Source organism: Oncorhynchus clarkii, chromosome 5 (genome assembly GCF_045791955.1).
Source record: "Oncorhynchus clarkii lewisi isolate Uvic-CL-2024 chromosome 5, UVic_Ocla_1.0, whole genome shotgun sequence".
Lineage (NCBI taxonomy): Eukaryota > Metazoa > Chordata > Actinopteri > Salmoniformes > Salmonidae > Oncorhynchus > Oncorhynchus clarkii.
Window position 1 is genome coordinate 2922842 of NC_092151.1, and position 20655 is coordinate 2943496.

Below are 20655 nucleotides of genomic sequence, written 5' to 3' on the forward strand. Positions count from 1 at the left end.
TGTTTTTCCAACCACTCCACAAATTCCTTGTTAACAAACTATAGATTTGGCAAGTCGGTTAGGACATCTACTTTGTGCATGACACAAGTAATTTTTCCAACAATTGTTTACAGACAGATTATTTCACTTATAATTCACTGTATCACAATTCCAGTGGGTCAGAAGTTTACATACACTAAGTTGACTGTGCCTTTTAACAGCTTGGAAAATTCCAGAAAATGATGTCATGGTTTTAGAAGCTTCTGATAGGCTAATTGACATCATGTGAGTCAATTGGAGGTGTACCTGTGGATGTATTTCAAGGTCTACCTTCAAGCTCAGTGCCTCTTTGCTTGACATCATGGGAAAATCAAAAGAAATCAGCCAAGACCTTGGATAAAAATTGTAGACTTCCACAAGTCTGGTTCATTCATTGGAGGAATTTCCATACACCTGAAGGTACCACGTTCATCTGTACAAACAATAGTATGCAAGTATAAACACCAGCCGTCATACCTCTCAGGAAGGAGACGCGTTCTGTCTCCTAGAGATGAACGTACTTTGGTGCGAAAGGTGCAAATCAATCCCAGAACAACAGCAAAGGACCTTGTGAAGATGCTGGAGGAAACAGGCACAAAAGTTTCTATAGCCACAGTAAAACGAGTCCTATATCGACATAACCTGAAAGGCTGCTCAGCAAGGAAGAAGTCACTGCTCCAAAACCAACATAAAAAAAGCCAGACTACGGTTTGCAACTGCACCTGGGGTCAAAGATCGTACTTTTTGGAGAAATGTCCTCTGGTCTAATGAAACAAAAATAGAACTGTTTGGCCATAATGACAGTCGTTATGTTTGGAGGAAAAAGGGGGATGCTTGCAAGCTGAAGAACACCATCCCAACCGTGAAGCACGAGAGTGGCAGCATCATGTTGTGGGGGTGCTTTGCTGCAGGAGGGACTGGTGCACTTCACAAAATAGATGGCATCATGAGGTAGTAAAATTATGTGGATATATTGAAGCAACATCTCAAGACAAGTTAAAGCTTGGTCACAAATGGGTCTTCCAAATGGACAATGATCCCAAGCATACTTCCAAAGTTGTGGCGAAATAGCTTAAGGACAACAAAGTCAAGGTATTGGAGTGACCATCACAAAGCCCTGACCTCAATCCTATAGAAAATGTGTGGGCAGAACTGAAAAAGCGTGTGCGAGCAAGGAGGCCTACAAACCTGACTCAGTTACACCAGCTCTGTCTGGAGGAATGGGCCAAAATTCACCCATCTTATTTTGGGAAGCTTGTGAAAGGCTACCGAAACGTTTGACCCAAGTTAAACAATTTAAAGGCAACGCTACCAAATACGAATTGAGTGTGTGTAAACTTCTGACCCACTGGGATTGTGATGAAAGAAATACAAGCTGAAATAAATAATTATTCTGACATTTCACATTCTTAAAATAAAATGGTGATCCTAACAGGGAATTCTTTACTAGGATTAAATGTCAGGAATTGTGAAAAACTGGGTTTAAATGTATTTGGCTAAGGTGTATGTAAACTTCCGACTTCAACTGTGTTGCTTATTTGTGGGGAAAACGGTCATGGACTAGAAGGTCTAGCCTAGAAAGAGCTTACCCACTGAGTATCCTTTCCTGACAGATGAACTGTCCTTCCAAACATATGTGGTCCATTCTAGAACGAAATCAAAAGTTAAAACACACACACACACACACCTTTTACAGCAAACTTATGGTTGTCAAGTTCAACTCACCTGAGAGACATGCTGTCTGTAGTGATAGAGCTGGAATAGGAGGAAAACAGAGCTGGTAGCGATGAGGAGGGCCAGAACCGCTGTTTTGTTAAAGCGAAGCATCAGTCCTCCTTAGTTGCTTTGGCACAGCAGAGCCAAAGATGTCATCTGTGGGAGAGCAGTAGTAGTGTTGAGGTGGCCCTCTACTGTGGTAGAGCAGTAGTAGTGTTGAGGTGGCCCTCTACTGTGGTAGAGCGGTAGTAGTGTTGAGGTGGCCCTCTACTGTGGTAGAGCGGTAGTAGTGTTGAGATGGCCCTCTACTGTGGTAGAACGGTAGTAGTGTTGAAGTGGCCCTCTACTGTGGTAGAGCGGTAGTAGTGTTGAGGTGGCCCTATACTGTGGTAGAGCGGTAGTAGTGTTGAGGTGGCCCTCTACTGTGGTAGAGCGGTAGTAGTGTTGAGATGGCCCTCTACTGTGGTAGAGCGGTAGTAGTGTTGAGGTGGCCCTCTACTGTGGTAGAGCGGTAGTAGTGTTGAGGTGGCCCTCTACTGTGGTAGAGCGGTAGTAGTGTTGAGGTGGCCCTCTACTGTGGTAGAACGGTAGTAGTGTTGAGGTGGCCCTCTAACCATGTTCATCAGATGGCAGGGATACTGAGAGAGAGAGATCGAGATAGAGAGAGTGAGATAGAGAGAGAAAGGCAAAGTCTGACTACATGTGTGGGTATGATGGTGGGTATGATGGTGGGTATGATGGTGGGTACGAATGTGGGTACGAAGGTGGGTATGAAGGTGGGTATGAATGTGGGTATGCTAACCTGCGAGCCACTGCGGAACCCTCATGATGAGTTCAGATTTGATTGCTGGCCCCCACCACCATCAAAGTTTCCCATCCCTGGTATAGGTACTGTATAGTCTCCATCCGTAATGGGTCTGGGAACAAACGATCACCCCTCATCACTGTCAAACGCTCCCTAAAACACTTCTGCGAGCAGGCCTTTTCTAATCAACCTGGCCGGGGTATCCTGGAACGACATTGACCTCATCCCAACAGTAGAGGATGCCTGGTTATTCTTTAAAAAGTGCCTTCCTCACCATCTTAAATAAGCATGCCCCATTCAAAGAGATGTAGAACCAGGAATATATATAGTCCTTGGTTCACTCCAGACCTGTCTGCCTTTGACCAGCACAAAAACATCCTGTGGCGTAGCATCGAATAGCCCCCGTGATAGCCAACTTTTCAGGGAAGATAGGAACCAACATACACAGGCAGTTAGGAAAGCAAAAGCTAACTTTTTCAAACAGAAATTTGCATCCTGCAGCACAAACTCCAAAAGGTTCTGGGACACTGTAAAGTCCATGGAGAATAAGAACACCTCCTCCCAGCTGCCCACTGCTCTGAGGCTAGGAAACACTGTCACCACCGATAAATCCAAGATAATTGAGAATTTCAATAAGCATTTTTGTAAGGCAGGCCATGCCTTCCACCTGGCCACTCCTACCCCGGTCAACTGCCCGGCACCCTCCACAGCAACCCGCCCAAGCCCCCAGCATTTCTCCCTCACCCAAATCCAGATAGCTGATGTTCTGAAAGAGCTGCATAATCTAGACCCATACAAATCAGCCGTGGCTAGACAATCTGGACCCTCTCTTTCTAAAATTATCTGCTGAAATTGTTGCAACCCCTATTACTAGCCTGTTCAACATCTCTTTCGTATCGTCTGAGATCCCCAAAGATTGGAAAGCTGCCGCGGTCATCCCCCTCTTCAAAGGGGGAGACACTCTAGACCCAAACCGCTACAGACCTATATCCATCCTACCCTGCATCTCTAAGGACTTTGAAAGCAAAGTTAACAAACAGATTACTGACCATTTCGAATCCCACCGTACCTTCTCCGCTATGCAATCTGGTTTCCGAGCTGGTCATGGGTGCACCTCAGCCACGCTCAAGGTCCTTAACGATATCATAACCGGCATCGATAAGAGACATTACTGTGCAGCCGTATTCATCGACCTGGCCAAGGCTTTCGACTCTGTCCATCACCATATTCTTATCGTCAGACTCAACAGCCTAGGTTTCTCAAATGATTGCCTCGCCTGGTTCACCAATTACTTCTCTGATAGAGTTCAGTGTGTCAAATCGGAGGGCCTGTTATCTGGACCTCTGGCAGTCTCTATGGGGGTGCCACAGGGTTCAATTTTCAGGCCGACTCTCTTTTCTGTATACATCAATGATGTCGCTCCTGCTGCTGGTGATTCTCTGATCCACCTCTACGCAGACGACACCATTCTGTATACTTCTGGCCCTTCTTTGGACACTGTGTTAACAACCCTCCAGGCAAGCTTCAATGCCATACAACTCTCATTCCGTGGCCTCCAACTGCTCTTAAAAATAAAACTAACACTAGCAACAATGCATCCTTCACTCATGCTGCCAAACATACCGTCGTAAAACTGACCATCCTACCGATGTCATTTACAAAATAGCCTCCAACTCTACTCAACAAACTGGATGCAGTCTATCACAGTGCCGTCCGTTTTGTCACCAAAGCCCCATACACTACCCACCACTGCGACCTGTACGCTCTCGTTGGCTGGCCCTCGCTTCATACTCGTTGTCAAACCCACTGGCTACAGGTTATCTACAAGTCTCTGCTAGGTAAAGCCCCGCCCTATCTCAGCTCGCTGGTCACCACAGCATCACCCACCTGTAGCACGCGCTCCAGCAGGTATATCTCACTGGTCACCCCCAAAGCCAATTCCTCTTTTGGTCGCCTTTCCTTCCAGTTCTCTGCTGCCACTGACTGGAACAAACTGCAAAAATCACTGAAGCTGGAGATTCCCATCTCCCTCACTAGCATTAAGAACCAGCTGTCAGAGCAGCAGCTCACAGATCACTGCACCTGTTCATAGCCCATCTGTATATGTAGCCGATGTGAAATGGCTAGCTATTCAGCGGTGGTGCGCGCTAGAGGCGTTTCAATCAGTGACGTCACTCGCTCCGAGACCTTGAAGTAGTTGTTCCCTTTGCTCTGCAAGATCCGCGGGTTTTGTGGAGCGATGGGTAACGATGCTTCGAGGGTGACTGTTGACGTGTGCAGAGCGTCCCTGGTTCGCGCCCAGGTCGGGGAGAGGGGACGGACGTAAAGTCTATACTGTTACATATACAGCCCATCTATCCACCTCATCCCCATACTGTATTTATTTATTTTGCTCCTTTTGCACCACAGTATCTCTACTTGCACATCCATCTTTTGCACATCTACCATTCCAGTGTTTAATTGCCATATTGTAATTACTTCGCCACCATGGCCTATTTATTGCCTTAACTCCCTTATTTGCACACACTGTATATATACTTTTTTTCTACTGTATTATTGACTGTGTGTTTGTTTATTCCATGTGTAACTCTGTGTTGTTCGTGTCGAACTGCTATCCTTTATCAGTTGCAAATGAGAACTTGTTCTCAACTAGCTTACCTGGTTAAATAAAGGTAAAATAAAATATCTAACGTTACTCTTCAGCAGAAAATATAGCACTGATTTTCATGTTAACACACGTCACTTTGAAGTAGCTACATTTAGTGTAACCGAGAGAAGATATTACAGTAGTCGCACATCAATAACGGTACGATGCTACCGGCGCGGTGGGCCCAGCAAACAAGGTTATATCCTGATAAACCGAGGTTGGAAAAAACAGCTAACTGGATAATGATGGTCCAAGATGTAACATTACTGAATTACATGTTAACTTACCAAAGCCAGTTTAGTCTCTGTGTAGCTTCAACGTCCGACAAAAATAAATAAAACCTAAACAAACTACTGACTTCTTCCGGGACAGTGATGTTGTTCAGCATCAGGAAACATCTAGTCACATCGCCTCCTGCTGGGCTGGAGTACACGCTGTATTCTGAGAGTTTGACCAAATATATTTATAACTAACCTCTTCTGTCTGTTTTATGACATTCTATGACAGTGTGAAGGAAAACAGCAAGGTGACTGACTCATATGTCCCACATTACAATAAACAGTCATTCAATAAACAGCCACACAATAATTGAGCTAAACTCTGAAATCCATGTCAGCTGGTGCAAGCATTTTATTGGCCAGAGCGTTAAAACCGCAATGTATCATGGGTAAATTGTGACTGACTGATCTACAAATAATGTTGAGTAGGTATTTATGATGCAATGTGATTTGTCAATCAGTCAGGCAGTCGCTTTGAAGCTCTCGGCAGGCCGTCTGGGCTGAGCTGTCTGGTGGGGTCTTGGCTCGATGGAAACAGCTTTTGTCTAATTAAATTCAGAAACAGATTTTTCGTAGCAAATTAGGAGAATTTACCCAGCAAGTTAGGATAACTCGAGTAGCAGGTTAGGATATTTAGGTAAAGGTTAGCAGTTGATGTTAATGAGATAATTGCTGGTTTCCTTCCAGTCATGACAGTCTTCTGGTCGTCACTAGTTATCACAGCCACAAAGTCAGAAGCCGCCAACTCGACCAATCAGATGAGGGAGTGTGAAACGAGGCATTTCGCGGTCCCGGAATTAAGATCCGGCATCCTTCAAACAGAATTTTTGGAAAACCAGTGAACTCTCCCTCAACGTGAGCAAGACAAAAGAGATGATCGTGGACTACAAGAAAAGGAGGGCCGAAGAGGCGCCCAATAACATCGACGGGGCTGCAGTGGAGCGGGTCGAGAGTTTCAAGTGTCCACATCACCAACAAACTATCATGGTCCAAGACAGTTGTGAAGAGGGCACGACAGCACCTTTCCGCCCTCAGGAGACTGAAAAGATTTGTCATGGGTCCCCAGATCCTCAAAAAGTTCTACAGCTACACCATCGAGAGCATCCTGACCGGTTGCGTCACCGCCTGGTACGGCAACCGCTCGGGCTCCGACCATAAGGCGCTACAGAGGGTAGTGTAGTGTAGTGGCCCTACAGTTGTGTAATTATGTTGCAGCTTCAGCACATAAACAGTGTTTATCGTATGGTTGGGCGGAGAGAGAGAGATCTGCCCGGGTTACAGGCACTAGCGGTCTTTGTTTGACACAGAGCGACAAGTCAGAGCCAGGCCCAAATTAATTGCCGTCAGGCTTCCTCGAGTCATTTGTGTCTGAATTATTTAATCAAACAGTGTGCTTAAAGTATTAGACAAGCTCAGTGCATATAGTTATATAATATATATATATATTTTTACACATGGTGTTTTTATATATATAAAAATACACGTTTGAAAATGTAAAAGGTCGAAAAAAAAGAGACGACACTCGGTGGACCAAGATTTGTTTTAGTTGGGGACACCTCTACTCCCTACCTTGTCGGTTTACCCAGTATCAAAGGCTGGGCTTAAAAATCTCTCAATATCATTACGTTTTCTGGTGTTTTGTAACAGATCTCTGTCCATTCATTAAAATGGCCACTGCACAGTTTGGATAGATTGTTATCAGTTTAAAAAAAAAAAAAAAGCTTATACCCTTACAAAAAGGAATTTTGTGCTGCAAACTTCCCGCATTCTTTTGGCAAATTTGCTGCAAACTAAACAGTGTGCCACAAAACGTGCCAGAAGTTTGCAAACGTTTGCCACTAGTGGTGAATCTGCGGCAAACCTTTGGCAACAATAATATTTATCAGGCAAACAGTTTCCCAGAAGCCGTTTCTGGTAAACACATGAGTTACAAGACCAGTAACTGTTGGGAAATGGAAACCAAGTTATCTAGCTAGCTACAGTACCTACCAAATGTGTCTGATGGGTGTCTAACTTATTCATTAAACGTATTAAATACAACTTTAGTTAGCAATGTCATGTTTTATGTAATAGAGTGAAACACATTTTGTTAATACCAGTTTCAATCTGTCGGCGCCACTGACTGACTGGCTAGCGCTTAGCTAGCTAAAGTTAGCTATCATATTTTTGCACAAATCATGTGATGGGTACCTAGCTAACTGATGATTTGCCCCAAACACTTGTAATTTTAGGGGAATACGGTGCTGTTTTATAATACAAAATATGCATGTCAATATGCTAGTGCCCCGGTTCAGTAGCATATTACCTAGGACAACAGCTGAGGTAGCTAGCTAGCAACAATATGAGTCGATTTGACATCAGAGTAAAACTTCCCCGTAGCAGATGGATACCCTTCTCCTACCTGTGGTGTTGGAGGAGGCTGTATTGGGAGGAGGATAGCATAGACACCCTAGAAAGATGTTTGTGATGCGCTCCCTTCATAGCGCTTTTTTTGAGTGATAAATTAGTATATCGTCTTCGAGATTGATAAGGTAGGTAAATGTATGTATTATTCTCATAAATGTAGCAGATACATTCATTCTTTCTAACAATTAGATCTTTCATTGTTTTAAAACAAGTAGCTAGCTTATCTTGATAATTTAAGTACAGAAATAATGTGCCCCAAACAGGTCAAGGCTTCTTGCAAGTTACACTCAACAAAATGTTGGGTTGTTTGGATGACCTAATTGCTGGGTTGCAGGCACTGGTGTCAATAGTTGTGTTGTTTTCTGTAAATATAGCGAGGTTTGGTTGTTGGTGCTGGGTTATTACATGATGGATGGGGAGCGTCGCTGCACAGCTATTTTCAGGTCTCTCCAGAGATGTTCGATTGGGGGTCAAGTCTGGGCTCTGGCTGGGCCACTCAAGGAAATTCAGAGACTTGTCCCAAAGCCAGTCCTGCGTTGTCTTGGCTGTGTGCTTAGGGTCGTTGTCCTTTTGGAAAGTGAACCTTCACCCCAGTCTGAGGTCCTGAGAGCACTGGAGCAGATTTTCATCAAGGATCTCTGTACTTTGCTCCGTTCATCTTTCCCTCAATCGTGACTAATCTCCAAGTCACTGCCGCTGAAAAACATCCCCACAGCATGATGCTGCCACCACCATGCTTCACCGTAGGGATGGTGCCAGGATTCCTCCAGACGTGACGCTTGGCATTCAGGCCAAAGAGTTGAATCTTGGTTTCATCAGACCAGAGAATCTTGTTTCTCATGGTCAGAGTCCTTTAGGTGTCTTTTGGCAAACTTCAAGCGGCTGTCATGTGGCTTTCGTCTGGCCACTTCCAGCCTAGAGCGTTGGGCCCGTAACTGAAAGGTTGCTAGATTGAATCCCCGAGCTGACAAGGTAAAAATCTGTTGTCCTGCCCCTGAACAAGGCAGTTAACCCACTGTTCCTAGGGCATCATTGTAAGTAAGAATTTGTTCTTAACTGACTTGCCTAGTTAAAAAAATAAATTAAAAAATACATCTCTAGAATAGCCCTAGCCTACCATCTGAGGAGAATAGATGATAGATAACAGGTCACACTAGAATAGCATTAGCCTACCATCTGAGGAGAATAGATGATAGATAACACTAGAATAGCATTAGCCTACCATCTGAGGAGAATAGATGATAGATAACACTAGAATAGCATTAGCCTACCATCTGAGGAGAATAGATGATAGATAACACTAGAATAGCATTAGCCTACCATCTGAGGAGAATAGATGAAAGATAACAGGTCACACTAGAATAGCATTAGCCTACCATCTGAGGAATACATTTAAAATAGATAGCTCATTGCATTTCAAAATGTTAGTAAGATGAAAACATAGAAATTCTTCACTTTAATTTTTTTTTTTAAATCAACCTGCCTCACACTAGATTTAGGGGTCAATTATTTATAATCTAGGGTATAAAGATAAAACACTTTGCTAGGGGTGAAAACAGTTTATTTGGTGTTCAACAAAGAGGAGGAGATATCTAAAGAGTCACCGCTTGCTGTTTGGGGGTTTTAGGCTGGGTTTCTGGACAGCACTTTGAGACATCAGCTGACGACTTCATAAATACATTTGATTGGTTGATTGATTGATGTCACCGTCAAATATCAAACAAATATTTATGTGAAGTGTGAATGTTACTCAAAAAAAAGTTTGTCCCACTTGAAGACAACAGGATGTCGTTCTCCCCCCCCCAGGACCCAACACAGAACAGCAGCATGGGAAAATAGAGAAGAACATGAAATAACGAAACATTGAAAAGAGTTGGACCATTATACATGGAAACGATGGGTCGGTTATTTTCTTAATGGAGGAATCAATCTGGCTCAATAATCAAGGTCAATGTGACATCTTCAGCATTCAGCGAGAACTAAATTATGTCAAGTGAAATGATTATTTCAAAACTAAATCAAGAATGTTGTTACGTATGATGAAATATGTTTTCTTGTCGGTCTGCCGCCCGCTTGGTTGTTTTATGGAATTATTTCAAAGGCATTGTCCAGACACCAGACACCAGGCACCAGACACCAGGCACCAGACACCAGACACCAGACACCAGGCACCAGGTGACAGACACCAGACACCAGACACCAGGCACCAGACACCAGACACCAGGCACCAGGTGACAGACACCAGGCACCAGGTGACAGACACCAGACACCAGGCACCAGACACCAGGTGACAGACACCAGACACCAGGTGACAGACACCAGACACCAGACACCAGGTGACAGACACCAGACACCAGGTGACAGACACCAGACACCAGGCACCAGACACCAGGCACCAGGCACCAGGCACCAGACACCAGGCACCAGGCACCAGGCACCAGGCACCAGACACCAGGTGACAGTATCCCATTTACATTGACTGACAGACAGACCGACAGACCGACCGACCGACCGACCGACCGACCGACAGACAGACAGACAGACATGGATAAGAACACGACAGACAGACAGAGACAGACAGACAGACAGACAGACAGACAGACAGACAGACAGACAGCATCCTATTCCCTATAAGTAGTGCAGTACACAGAGAACAGGATGCCATTTGAGAGGGAGCCTGGTCCACAACTAACAGGCAGAACATAGGAAGAGAAGAAAGGGCTGCATAAATAGCAGCACTACTTATCATACAGTACCACGCAGTACGACGCAGTATCACGCAGTACGACGCAGTATCACGCAGTACCACGCAGTATCACGGAGTATCACGCAGTATCACACAGTACCACACAGTCCCACACAGTCCCACACAGTCCCACACAGTCCCACACAGTCCCACACAGTATCACGCAGTATCACGCAGTACCACTCAGTACGACGCAGTATCACGCAGTACCACGCAGGACCACGCAGTATCACACAGTACCACGCAGTATCACGCAGGACCACGCAGTATCACGCAGTATCACACAGTACCACACAGTCCCACACAGTCCCACACAGTCCCACGCAGTATCATGCAGTATCACGCAGTACCACTCAGTACGACGCAGTATAACGCAGTACCACGCAGGACCACGCAGTATCACACAGTACCACGCAGTATCACGCAGGACCACGCAGTACCACGCAGTACGACGCAGTATCACGCAGTACCACGCAGTACCACGCAGTATCACGCAGTACCACACAGTACCACACAGTACCACACAGTATCACACAGTACCACACAGTACCACACAGTCCCACACAGTACCACGCAGTACCACACAGTACCACACACGAGGTCAAAGGTATTGTTCAGTAGCATACTGAAGAAACTGAGGGTTCAAACCAAAAGAAGCCTCTAGGAGAGAGGAAGTGTTTCTAAGCCAATCACTCACACTGCCATACATAAAAAACAAAAATATAGGAGACAATATACAGCTGGTAAGTAATCAACAGAGTTTCTCATCATGCCAAAACACACCTTCACACTTCAGAGAGACACAGACTTATCTAAAACTCAGCATTCTAACTAAAACAAGGGAGAAAAGCACTGGTCTATTCCCTGATGAAACATCTAGCATTCCTGATACAGAATGAGAATCCTATGGGTGTTCGATCCCCTAAGAGATCTGGAACATGGTTCAGAGGGTTCCCCTAACCCCTAATGCTGCAGCTGGGATATGGTTGTGCACCACGGGGCTAGATCTTCATTCCTTTAAGGGTCTGTAGCTGCTTGGTTAAACTGTGAGGAGGGAAGGCGAGGCTGGTTTGGTTTCTTCTAGCGCCAGACAGAGAAAAAGGCTTAGTGTTTCTCATGCGTTGGGGCGGCTCTGGGTTGACTGACAGATCAAGAACAGGAAGGGATTGTACTTGCACAGGAAGTCAGAACAGGAGCGAGTTCAGTTAATCATTGGTTGCGTCTGAATTGGCACACTATTCCTTATATAGTGCCTATAGAGCAGGGGTATTGAACTCTGACCCCACGAGGTCAGGGGTATTGAACTCTGACCCCACGAGGTCAGGGGTATTGAAACTCTGACCCCACGAGGTCAGGTGTATTGAACTCTGACCCCACGAGGTCAGGGGTATTGAAACTCTGACCCCACGAGGTCAGGGGTATTGAAACTCTGACCCCACGAGGTCCGGAGCCTGCTGGGTTTCTGTTTTACCTGATCATTATTGCACCCACCTGGTGTCCCAGGTCTAAATCAGGCCCTGATTAGAGGGGAATCACCCACCTGATGTCCCAGGTCTAAATCAGGCCCTGATTAGAGGGGAATCACCCACCTGGTGTCCTAGGTCTAAATCAGGCCCTGATTAGAGGGGAATCGCCCACCTGGTGTCCCAGGTTTAAATCAGGCCCTGATTAGAGGGGAATCACCCACCTGGTGTCCCAGGTCTAAATCAGGCCCTGATTAGAGGGGAATCACCCACCTGGTGTCCTAGGTCTAAATCAGGCCCTGATTAGAGGGGAATCACCCACCTGGTGTCCTAGGTCTAAATCAGGCCCTGATTAGAGGGGAATCACCCACCTGGTGTCCTAGGTCTAAATCAGGCCCTGATTAGAGGGGAATCGCCCACCTGGTGTCCCAGGTTTAAATCAGGCCCTGATTAGAGGGGAATCACCCACCTGGTGTCCTAGGTCTAAATCAGGCCCTGATTAGAGGGGAATCGCCCACCTGGTGTCCCAGGTTTAAATCAGGCCCTGATTAGAGGGGAATCACCCACCTGGTGTCCCAGGTCTAAATCAGGCCCTGATTAGAGGGGAATCACCCACCTGGTGTCCCAGGTCTAAATCAGTCCCTGATTAGAGGGGAACAATGAAAAAAACACAGTGGAAATGGCCTGGAGCCCCAGAGTTGAGTTAGAGGGTTCTAGGGAACAGGTGTTCCAGATGCATCCAGTCAGTCTGGGCTACTGGGCCATGCTGTTGAGGCTGCTGTTGGATCCTCCCAGGCCGTTCTCGTTCTTCTGGAAACTCTTGACTGCACTAGGGACCTGCATCCCTGTACTGAGGCTCAGTCCACCACACCAAACCTGGAACACATCACATTAATACAAAACCTCTATCATAGTCAACAACATTATACCTGTAGATAACAGGTTACCGTGGACCACAATCCTACAGAGAGATCTCTCACACCCACCATGGGTGAAGAGATGGAGAGGTATGGAGATGGGGGGGGGGGGGGGGGGGGGGTTTATGACACCTCACACCTATTGTAAAACTAAGGCAGCAGACAAAATTCCTTTGTCACTATAGAGAACCGGCCTCAGAACATGAACATGCAATAAAATGGACTGTGGGACAATAGGTTTCGTCAGCCACAAACGGTGGTAATGACCACAGACGGAATATGAAAATGTAATGTTGTTTTTGCTATGTTATTAAAAGTTAAAGGACGACGTTATAACGAAAAACAGTGTAACTTTAAGAGTTTTCCTAGTATGTGCGTGATGTTTGCAAATTGTACGTTGTGTGGAAAATGTCCAGATCAAAGAGAATGTTTTGGTAAAGATGAAATGTGACGTTAGTTGTCTAAATTGGATCTGAGTAAAATCCAGACCTTGCCTCATAACTAGTTACGCCCAGAGAACTTGCCCTGAAGGCGGTTACGCCCACTTCTGACCCGCGGCTATAAGACCTGTGAGTTAAGAATTAACAGATCAGACTAAGTGAGCCTGAGCTGCAGCCAAGGTCTGAGTGGTCAGGAAACCCAAAACTCAGCCCGAGGTCTGAGTGGTCAGCAAACCCAAAACGCAACCCGAGGTCTGAGTGGTCAGGAAACCCAAAACTCAGCCCGAGGTCTGAGTGGTCAGGAAACCCAAAACTCAGCCCGAGGTCTGAGTGGTCAGCAAACCCAAAACGCAACACGAGGTCTGAGTGGTCAGCAAACCCAAAACGCAACCCGAGGTCTGAGTGGTCAGGAAACCCAAAACTCAGCCCGAGGTCTGAGTGGTCAGCAAACCCAAAACGCAACACGAGGTCTGATCATGGGCCTCTTGGCTGCATCTCTGATCAGTCTTCTCCTTGTATGAGCTGAAAGTTTAGAGGGACGGCCAGGTCTTGGTAGATTTGCAGTGGTCTGATACTCCTTCCATTTCAATATTATCGCTTGCACAGTGCTCCTTGGGATGTTTAAAGCTTGGGAGACCCCCATCTGAGACCTCCCACACTGTCCACTTAGAGACCCCCATCTGAGACCTCCCACACTGTCCACTCAGAGACCCCCCATCTGAGACCTCCCACACTGTCCACTCAGAGACCCCCCATCTGAGACCATCAACACGTAATTACATCATTATATTCTGACCCATAAGAGCGTCAGTCCGGGGTAAGGTTAGGGTTAAAATAAGCATAGCTGACAAATGCACCCAAGTGGGTTTTTCTCTCATGTACTCTCACTCTCTCTCTCTTTTAAATCCCCATTTTGTGTAACACGTGTCATATTGGCCCGCTAGGGACCGGCTCTTATCCAGAGAGACAGCATATCAGAGGCTCTTATCCAGAGAGACAGCGTATCAGAGGCTCTTATCCAGAGAGACAGCGTATCAGAGGCTCTTATCCAGAGAGACAGCGTATCAGACGCTCTTACCCAGAGAGACAGCATATCAGAGTGTTTAGTTCAAGAAAGGCAAGACAAGTTCTCTGGTGTTATCTAGTTCTTGAGGAAAGGCAAGACAAGTTCTCTGGTGTTATCTAGTTCTCGAGGAGGGGGGTATAATATACAGGTGTGAGGGAGTGGCGGTCAAGACAAGAATATAACCCACAATACAGACAAAACTTACCATGAAGGCTGGTACAACAGGTTGGCTAAACTTAGCCTTGAACGTGTGGATCAACTGCTTAGTTTCAGCGTTGTAGAAGGACAGTTGTCCTGAGGGAGACCAAGAGAAAACAAAACAGAATTCAAACTACTGTATCCACGTCACTTCAAGCGCAGAGAGAGCACGGTGTAAAGTGAGTTCTGATAGTCAGAGGACAAAAGCCTAGTTTGTAATCATTTCCTGGGGAAGGGAGATGAAATCCAATATGGCCGTATCCAATGGCCTGTCTATACGGGTCGCCGGGGCCTGAGGGATATGGTATTCCACCCCGACTGACTGTAAAACACACCAATCTGTACCGCGTAGAACAATGAGGACCCGCCTTGTAACTCAGTAGCTCCTACCTGCATAAAATGTATGGATCAACAACGGCTGCTACCTGCATAAAATGTATGGATCAACAACGGCTTCTACCTGTATAAATGTATGGATCAACAACGGCTTCTACCTGTATAAATGTATGGATCAACAACGGCTTCTACCTGTATAAATGTATGGATCAACAACGGCTTCTACCTGTATAAATGTATGGATCAACAACGGCTTCTACCTGTATAAATGTATGGATCAACAACAGCTGCTACCTGTATAAATTGTATGGATCAACAACGGCTGCTAGCTCCTAATACTTTAGCTGTGCTTGACTGAGCTTTCCTGCCGAAACGTAACCAACAGTCCCCAAAGTGTAAACACCGCCTTTCTGCCATCTCAGACACCGCTAAAGAAAATACTTAAAAAGTATCTGAAATATTTGAAATTCTTTTTTTAACCCAGGTGTGGTTCCTATATGTCTCGAACATCAACCCACCTGAGTCCAGGTCACAGAAGACCCCCGGACCTCGTAGTGTGTTGAATAACCCCTCATATTATACTGTATAAACCCACCTGAGTCCAGGTCACAGAAGACCCCGATGCGTCCAGGCGCAGTGCCGTCCAGGCTCTTGGCCTTGTTGTTGTGCTTGGCAGCGAAGGAGGGCTGTAGCCAGTTGTTGATGTGGATACACCAGGTAGTGTTGGTCTTACCCAGCTGGTCAAACTTTCCCAGGTTCCTGTAGGAGACCCCAACACTGTAGGACTTACAGTCTTTAAGGGCTTTCACCTCCCAGTAGTGTTGACCACAGTCCATACTGGTATCACCTGGGGGTTGGGTGGTGGACAGACATGAAGGCTTATCAATCCCTTCGTGACAGACAGAGCAAACTACACAACTTGCATGTTGGTGTCACCTGGTGGGTGGACACTATGCTATTATAACGTCTTACATAATACCTGGCTGGTGACTGGAGAGGACAGACAGGACATTTGAATCAATCACTACACAAACGTGCATAGTGTTATTCATTGCTGGTGTCTATTGGGAGTAGATATGATATAATTACATCGTCATGTTATTCCTGGGTGTGGAGGACAGGAAACCTTTTCAATCCCTTGGGAGTGGACAAACACCGACACACGAAACATTGCAATGCACAGTAACAGGAAAACCCTGTTGAACATATTTATCTAGCAGTCTTATTAAACATCTGACGGAGCAGTGACAACACACCACTATTGACTATGTGGGTAGTGACTGACACAACACTAATGTGGTGTTCAGTCTCAGAATCCTGAGCTTGGTGTTGAGCTTGGTGTTGAGCTTGGTGTTGAGCTTGGTGTTGAGCTTGGTGTTGAGCTTGGAAGACCGTATGATATTGAACACTGAGCTGTAGTCAATGAACAGCATTCTCACACAGGTGCTCCTCTTGCCCAGGTGGGAAAGGGCAGTGTGGAGTGCAATAGAGATTGTGTCATCTGTGGATCTGTTGTGGTGGTATGCACATTAGAGTGGGTCCAGGGTTTCTGGGATAATGGTGTTGATGTGAGCCATGACCAGCCTTTTTAAAGCATTTCATGGCTACAGATGTGAGTGCTTTAAGGTTGGTATCGTTTACCTACCTAACACAGTGATGTGTTGATGTTGTGGTTACCTACCTAACACAGTGATGTTGTGGTTACCTACCTAACACAGTGATGTGTTGATGTTGTGGTTAACTACCTAACACAGTGATGTTGTGGTTAACTACCTAACACAGTGATGTTGTGGTTACCTACCTAACACAGTGATGTGTTGATGTTGTGGTTAACTACCTAACACAGTGATGTTGTGTTTACCTACCTAACACAGTGATGTTGTGTTTACCTACCTAACACAGTGATGTTGTGGTTACCTACCTAACACAGTGATGTTGTGGTTACCTACCTAACACAGTGATGTTGTGGTTACCTACCTAACACAGTGATGTTGTGGTTACCTACCTAACACAGTGATGTTGTGATTAACTACCTAACACAGTGATGTTGTGGTTAACTACCTAACACAGTGATGTTGTGGTTACCTACCTAACACAGTGATGTGTTGATGTTGTGGTTACCTACCTAACACAGTGATGTTGTGGTTAACTACCTAACACAGTGATGTTGTGGTTAACTACCTAACACAGTGATGTTGTGTTTACCTACCTAACACAGTGATGTTGTGGTTACCTACCTAACACAGTGATGTTGTGGTTACCTACCTAACACAGTGATGTTGTGGTTACCTACCTAACACAGTGATGTTGTGGTTACCTACCTAACACAGTGATGTTGTGGTTACCTACCTAACACAGTGATGTTGTGGTTACCTACCTAACACAGTGATGTTGTGGTTAACTACCTAACACAGTGATGTTGTGGTTACCTACCTAACACAGCGATGTGTTGATGTTGTGTTTACCTACCTAGGAGTGTATAGCTCTCCTGTGAACATGTCTCTGCTACATTACTCTGTGTGTGTTTGCGCGTGCACGTTTACCTAACACGGTGTAGGACTCTCCAGTGAACCGGTCTCTGCTTCCTCTGATGGCAGGCGACCGAGTCGTCAACGTCCTCTTGGGAGACGGAGTTCCACTTCTACAACAGAGAGGAAGGAAAGACATTAGAACATAAAACACACAGACGTTACAACACACAGACATTAGAACATAAAACACACAGACGTTACAACACACAGACGTTACAACACACTGACGTTACAACACACAGACGTTACAACACAAAACACACAGACGTTACAACACAAAACACACAGACGTTACAACACACAGACGTTACAACACAAAACACACAGACGTTACAACACACTGACGTTACAACACACTGACGTTACAACACACAGACGTTACAACACAAAACACACAGACGTTACAACACACTGACGTTACAACACACTGACGTTACAACACACAGACGTTACAACACAAAACACACAGACGTTACAACACAAAACACACAGACGTTACAACACACAGACGTTACAACACACAGACGTTACCCTAACGATGAGTAATACAGTACAACAGACAAGACAGTCAAGTGAACAAGGATGCTGTGGAGAAGCCCACTTCCTTTCAGCTAGATATCCAGCCCCAGGGACCAATTTATCTGAAAGAAGATGGAGTTTTCCCACTGATGTCACTGGTAAACTATGAAGATAAACAACAACCCTTGCGTGCAGAATGAAACAAACGGATAAAGACGGTCTTCGAATGCACTCAAAGTTTATTAGAACGCAAACAAACTCAAGCTTAGTGGCGATAGACACAAGCAAACAGGGGTGATAGACAGGGGTGATAGACACAAACAGACAGGGTGATAGACAGGGGTGATAGACAGGGGTGATAGACAGAAGCAGACAGGGTGATAGACACAAGCAGACAGGGGTGATAGACACAAGCAGACAGGGGTGATAGACAGGGGTGATAGACACAAGCAGACAGGGGTGATAGACACAAGCAGACAGGGTGATAGACAGGGGTGATAGACACAAACAGACAGGGTGATAGACAGGGGTGATAGACAGAAGCAGACAGGGTGATAGACACAAGCAGACAGGGGTGATAGACACAAGCAGACAGGGGTGATAGACAGGGGTGATAGACACAAGCAGACAGGGGTGATAGACACAAGCAGACAGGGTGATAGACACAAACAGACAGGGGTGATAGACAGGGGTGATAGACAGAAGCAGACAGGGGTGATAGACAGGGGTGATAGACACAAGCAGACAGGGGTGATAGACACAAACAGACAGGGGTGATAGACACAAGCAGAAAGGGGTGATAGACAGGGGTGATAGACAGAAGCAGACAGGGGTGATAGACACAAGCAGACAGGGTGATAGACACAAGCAGACAGGGGTGATAGACACAAGCAGACAGGGGTGATAGACAGGGGTGATAGACAAGCAGACAGGGGTGATAGACACAAACAGACAGGGTGATGGACACAAACAGACAGGGGTGATAGACAGGGGTGATAGACAGAAGCAGACAGGGGTGATAGACAGGGGTGATAGACACAAGCAGACAGGGTGATAGACACAAGAAAACAAAAAATATGCTTTTTGGTCTTCATTTAAGGTTAGGCATAAGGTTAGGAGCTTAGTTAGAGTTAAGGTTAGGTTTAATCTGATTTTAATAAGATAAATGTTTGAAATGGGCAGGGTTTAGTCCTAATTATGACTTTGGTAACTAGTGACGACCTACAGGGAGTTAAAAGACAATACCTTTTTTCCAACACAGGAAGAGGGATAATGTCATCTGATTAGTGACACCATACAGTGGGGAAGTGAAGAGCTACCAAAAGTTTAGCGTAGTCAACAGGGTAGCCAGATATATCAGTCTTAGGCAGTCCTTTCTCAGTGCAGCTTTAAATGACGTGTAGCTAATTTAATAAATTGTTTTATTTAACTAGGAAAGTCAGTTAAGAACAAATTCTTATTTACAATGATGGCCTACACTGGCCAAACCCGGACGACGCTGGGCCAATTGAGCGCCGCCCTATGGGACTCCCAATCACGGCCAGTTGTTATACAGCCTGGATTCGAACCAGGGTCTGTAGTGACGCCTCTAGCACTGAGATGCTAGAGGAGCCATCTGGGGCTTCATAAAGCCTTCATAAAAAAATAATCTATAACCATATGTCATGCTTTATAAAGGGTTCATAACTGTGTCACATAACACTATGTCAAATATGACATAAACCTGTGCTTTATAAAGGGAGGCATAAGCACTACTTAATAAAGGCCTTATTGCCTCGTATTAAATTGAGGCGTCACAAAGCATCTATAACCGTGTGATGCATCTGGGTAGAGCACTGCAACGCCAGGATAGTGGGTTCGATTCCCGGGACCACCCATACGTACAAATGTATTCACGCATGACTGTAAGTGGATTTAGATAAAAGCGTCTGCTAAATTTGATATATTATGTTACTGTTAAACATTTCTAGGATGTCCCAACCTCTTTCCCTCCTGGGTGCATAGACAATATTGGGCCTGACCTCAACTTCCCCCACAATGCTGTGCTGCAGGATGACACACTCTAAAGTGCAGTCACGTTGGTAGGGCCTTTCAAAAATACTTTTTTTTTTAACCCAAATTCCGTTTTATTGTTTTGTTTTTCCAAGGTTTCGGATTTCCCACACGTTTTTTCTGGTTTTAGCCCAGTTTTTAGAAAAACAGAATTCGATTTTCTGTGTTCACAATGCTTAAACCACACCAGGTTTGTTTGTGTGTAATAGCCCTTTAGTTCAGTGTCCATGCCCTGCACTGCAGTTTGGTTAGCGGCTGTTCTGTAGTGCAGGAGGAACACGTGATGTGATTGGACGGAGTTAAAGGCCAGCAACACTCCGTATTATTCAGAGCCCCATGAAATGACACCATATACACATTCTACAGAGCCAACTGAGATTTCCCTACAATACTTCTACTGCGGCATCCAGAATAGCTTCTGCTGTATTCCATGTACAGTGATTCACATTGGAACATGTTTTAAACCCACATCACTTAAATATGAACACATTTGAATCATTGTTAATGTTTAGACCAC

At 45.4% G+C, this 20655-nt stretch overlaps 2 protein-coding genes across 5 annotated transcripts in view; both read right to left on the reverse strand.

Annotated features, from left to right (window-relative positions):
- LOC139408258 (ribitol-5-phosphate transferase FKTN-like) overlaps window positions 1–5538 on the reverse strand; it is a 45418-nt gene extending 39880 nt beyond the window's left edge. Inside the window, exons 1-3 of the mRNA XM_071151940.1 lie at window positions 5474–5538; window positions 1744–2372; window positions 1608–1664 (exon numbers count right to left, since the gene is read on the reverse strand). Coding sequence (XP_071008041.1) covers window positions 1608–1664; window positions 1744–1845 — 159 coding nt within the window. The 5' untranslated portion in view covers window positions 1846–2372; window positions 5474–5538. The remainder of the gene's footprint in view (window positions 1–1607; window positions 1665–1743; window positions 2373–5473) is intronic.
- Window positions 5539–9501: 3963 nt separating this feature from the next.
- Window positions 9502–20655, reverse strand: part of LOC139408259 (FSD1-like protein) — a 77922-nt gene continuing 66768 nt past the window's right edge. The window contains exons 10-13 of one of the 4 annotated variants that reach the window (XM_071151941.1): window positions 17580–17677; window positions 15632–15883; window positions 14708–14796; window positions 9502–12955 (exon numbers count right to left, since the gene is read on the reverse strand). In XM_071151941.1, coding sequence (XP_071008042.1) covers window positions 12833–12955; window positions 14708–14796; window positions 15632–15883; window positions 17580–17677 — 562 coding nt within the window. In that variant the 3' untranslated portion in view covers window positions 9502–12832. The remainder of the gene's footprint in view (window positions 12956–14707; window positions 14797–15631; window positions 15884–17579; window positions 17678–20655) is intronic. The other 3 variants (XM_071151944.1, XM_071151942.1, XM_071151943.1) reach the window with 3 other exon arrangements.